General features: G+C 41.2%; 1 protein-coding gene across 1 annotated transcript; it reads left to right on the forward strand.

Moving 5' to 3' along the window:
- The first annotated feature begins 359 nt into the window (after positions 1–359).
- Positions 360–3,370, forward strand: LOC140828552 (uncharacterized). The gene is made up of 2 exons (XM_073191484.1): positions 360–1,716; positions 1,998–3,370. Exons 1-2 carry the CDS (start codon positions 1,056–1,058, stop codon positions 2,033–2,035), a joined length of 699 nt encoding a protein of 232 aa, XP_073047585.1. The 5' UTR covers positions 360–1,055; the 3' UTR covers positions 2,036–3,370.
- The last annotated feature ends 521 nt before the right edge of the window (positions 3,371–3,891 follow it).

The raw sequence follows: 3,891 nt of genomic DNA on the forward strand, positions 1-3,891 counted from the left end.
GACAAGATCTCATGTCGAAAATTCAACAACACTCTTGCTCGATAAAGAATGCGAAGAAGATCTTTGGACAGGAATTTGATACACATTCGAAGCAATTCTTTCAACCTTGCATTCTCTGAAAGATTTCTGAGCACTTTTCATATCCATATCCACTACTGCTCAATAGCCCTCATTTCATGAACATCTACGAAATCATCGATGATTATTTATGGCTTTTGTTAACTATTCAATTATTTATTTTCAAAACCGTTTGAGGAGTTGCTCTTTGGTTTGAATCTAAGGTCTCATTATTTTTTGTATATTTGTGTTAACTGATTGCGAGACTCATTGTCTCTGTTAGAATATATTATTGTTAGCTCTCAAGGGTAGATTAGTCATTTTATTCTTTTTGTGTTTACCCTAGGTATATAAACATATTCTCTTTGTATTCTTTATTCAGTTTTCATAATACTACGACTTGAGCTTTTCGGTCACTCTCTATTTCTTCATGGTATCAGAGCCGGCATCATATGGATCTGTTAATCGTAGAGAAGAACTGTTAAGCTCATCCACAGCTTTCGCGGATCGAACTTTTGCTGTGTTCGTACAACTTTTCGTTCGTCTAGTTTCTCTTTGGTAATCGACTTCTTCTCTGCATTGTGTTTTGTTTTATTCGTTCGGTTTTGTTTGGTTTTGGAATCATGGCTACTCGTAAAGACGATTCTCTTCAGTCGATTAGTGTTCAATTGGATGGCAAAAATTATTCGTATTGGGCTTATGTTATGAAGAATTTCTTGCGGGGGAAATCGATGTGGGGTTATGTCACAAGTGTGCGAGACAAGCCTACAGACCAGATGAACCCTGATTATGCTGTATCATTGGATGTTTGGGAGGCAGATAATTCAAAGATTATCACGTGAATTAATAATTCTGTTGCGCACTCAATAGGTGCTCAATTGGCAAAATATGAGACTGCTAAGGAGGTTTGAGATCATCTGGCACGCTTGTATACACAGTCTAATTTTGCCAAACAATATCAATTGGAGACAGATATTCGTGCCCTTAACCAGAAAGATATGAGCATCCAAGATTTTTATTCTGCCATGTCGTCACTCTGGGATCAATTGGCATTGACAGAATCTGCAGAATTGCGAGCATTCTCACCTTATATTGCTCGGAGAGAAGAACAGCGCTTGGTACAATTTTTGATGGCACTTCGGAATGATTTTGAGGGTCTGCGTGGGACGATTCTTCATCGCAACCCTCTTCCTTCTGTTGACTCGGTTGTAAGTGAACTGTTAGCTGAAGAGATTCGTCTTAAGTCTCACGTTGACGAAGGGACAATCCCAACTACACCATCTGTCTTTGCAGCTCCTCAACGACCTCAAGTTAATCACCAAAACAGGTCGAATACGAAGGTTTCTCAAGATGAGTGTGCTTTTTGTAAAGAGAAGGGGCACTGGAAAGCTCAATGCCCACTATTGTTGAGTAAAGGAAAAGGGAAACCACAACAACAGAAACCACAGCAGCAGCATCAGCAGCCATCTCAGAACACTCCATGGAAACCTGGTAATCCATCAAACCAGTGGACATATCGACCACCTCAGTCTAACAATGCAGTGGCTGCACCGTCTTTGGATCCGTATTTGCTTGAGCAGTTTCAACAGTTCCTCGCTTCACAGCCTCATGCTATGTCAGCCTCTTCACATATAGGTTTGTCATCCTCTGGCACTTCAGGTATATCTTCGTCCATCTGGGTCTTGGATTCTGGAGCATCTCATCATATATCTCCTGATTTGTCATCTTTTGCTTCTTTGTCTCACAATTCTTCCATTGAAATTGTGACTGCTGATGGTACACCGATGCCATTAGTAGGCGTTGGTTCTCTTGTTACGTGTTGTTTGTCTCTCCCTGATGTATACTATATTCCCAATCTTACACTTAATCTTGTTTCGGTCAGTCAACTATGTGAGTCTGGATACTTAGTCTACTTCTCTTCTTCAAATTGTTATGTGCAGGACCCGCGATCCCAGAGGCTGATTGGGACAGGCCGTAGACAGGGGGGACTTTATGTTTTGGATTATCTCAGAGTACCAGATGTTGCAGCATCTAGTGTGGATCTCTCTTCCTTTCGCTTGAGTCAGTCGTCTTCTGTTTTTTATTTGTGGCATAATCGTCTAGGACACGTTTCCGCGTCTCGTTTGAATTTTTTAGCGTCTACAGGAGCACTAGGAACTTTGAAAAGTCATGATATTTCTGATTGTAGTGGTTGTAAACTGGCAAAATTTTCGGCATTACCTTTCAATAAAAGTCTATCTTTTTCTTCTACTCCTTTTGATCTTGTTCACTCAGATGTGTGGGGACCATCTCCTGTTCCCACGAAAGGGGGGTCGAGATATTATGTTTCTTTTATTGATGATTGCACTCGTTATTGTTGGGTTTATCTGATGAAACATAGGTCTGATTATCTTGCTATTTTCAATGATTTTAAAGCTCTTGTGAAAAATGAACATTCAGCTGTCATCAAGTGTTTTCATTGTGATTTGGGGGGTGAATACACTTCTAATGATTTCTCGCGTTTGCTTGCTTCTGATGGTACCATACGTCAAACCTCGTGTAGAGAAACCCCTGAACAAAATGGTGTTGCCGAAAGAAAACATAGACATATTGTTGAAACAGCTCGCTCTTTCTTATTGTCTTCTAATGTTCCTAGTGCATTTTGGGGTTAAGCAATTCTTACTGCTGTTCACGTGATCAATAGAATTCCAACTTCACACAATTCAGGTTTGTCACCCTTTCAAAAAATGTATGGTCATGCTCCTGATTATTCTTCATTACGTGTCTTTGGTTGTGCCTGTTTTGTTCTCCGACCACAGATCGAGCGCAATAAGTTGTCTCCGCGTTCTGCTCTGTGTGTTTTCCTAGGCTATGGTATTGGTCAAAAAGGGTATCGTTGTTTTGATCCAACTAGTCAAAAGCTGTATGTCTCTCGTCATGTTGTGTTTCTTGAACATGTTCCATTCTTTTCTATACTTGTTAGTTCGCATAATATGACACATGCAGATCTTATTCGTATTGACCCTTTCACATCCGACACCGACGAGACTTTGCCCACGACCACACCCGAGACTCCTGCTCCTCCAGATCCCCCTACGACAACCCAATCATCTCCTGGCATTGCGAATAATCCTCCACTCCGTCAGTCTACTCGGGTTCGTAAGTCTACTCGACTACCTGATTTTGCTTACTCGTGTTACTCTAGCTCTTTTGCTTCATTTGTTGCCTTTGTTCATCGTCTCTCTGAGCCTTCATCCTATAGCGAAGCTGTTGGTAATCCACTTTGGCAGAAGGCTATGGCTGAGGAACTGACTGCTCTTTATCAGACCCATACATGGGATTTGGTTATGTTGCCATCCGGAAAGCACACCATTGGGTCTCGTTAGGTCTACAAGATCAAGACCAAATCTGATGGATCTATTGAACGCTACAAAGCTCGTCTTGTTGCTAAAGGTTACTCTCAGAAGCATGGCATGGATTATGAGGAAACATTTGCCCCCGTTGCTAAAATGACGACAGTTCGCACTCTAATTGCTGTTGCTTCTGTTCGTCGATGGAAAATCTCTCAGATGGATGTCAAGAATGCTTTCTTGAATGGTGATCTTCATGAAGAAATTTTTATGGCTCCTCTTCCTGGTGTTGCTCACCAACCTGGCGAAGTTTGTAGACTTCGTAAGGCTCTTTATGGCCTCAAACAAGCTCCCCGTGCTTGGTTTGAGAAATTTTCTATAGTGATTACTTCTCTTGGGTTTATTCCTAGTCATCATGATTCCGCATTATTTGTCAAGTGTACTCGTGCAGGTCGTATACTTCTGTCTTTGTATGTTGATGACATGATAATCACTGGTGATGATA

Source organism: Primulina eburnea, chromosome 3 (assembly GCF_022965805.1).
Source record: "Primulina eburnea isolate SZY01 chromosome 3, ASM2296580v1, whole genome shotgun sequence".
Lineage (NCBI taxonomy): Eukaryota > Viridiplantae > Streptophyta > Magnoliopsida > Lamiales > Gesneriaceae > Primulina > Primulina eburnea.

What these genes read in the sequence shown, in the direction of transcription:
- LOC140828552 (XM_073191484.1), top strand. Translation starts at nt 1,056, where the DNA reads ATGAGCATCCAAGATTTTTATTCTGCCATGTCGTCACTCTGGGATCAA. An exon ending in GTCATCCTCTGGCACTTCAG is followed by an intron (nt 1,717 to 1,997) that starts GTATATCTTCGT and finishes TGTTATGTGCAG; the next exon opens with GACCCGCGATCCCAGAGGCT.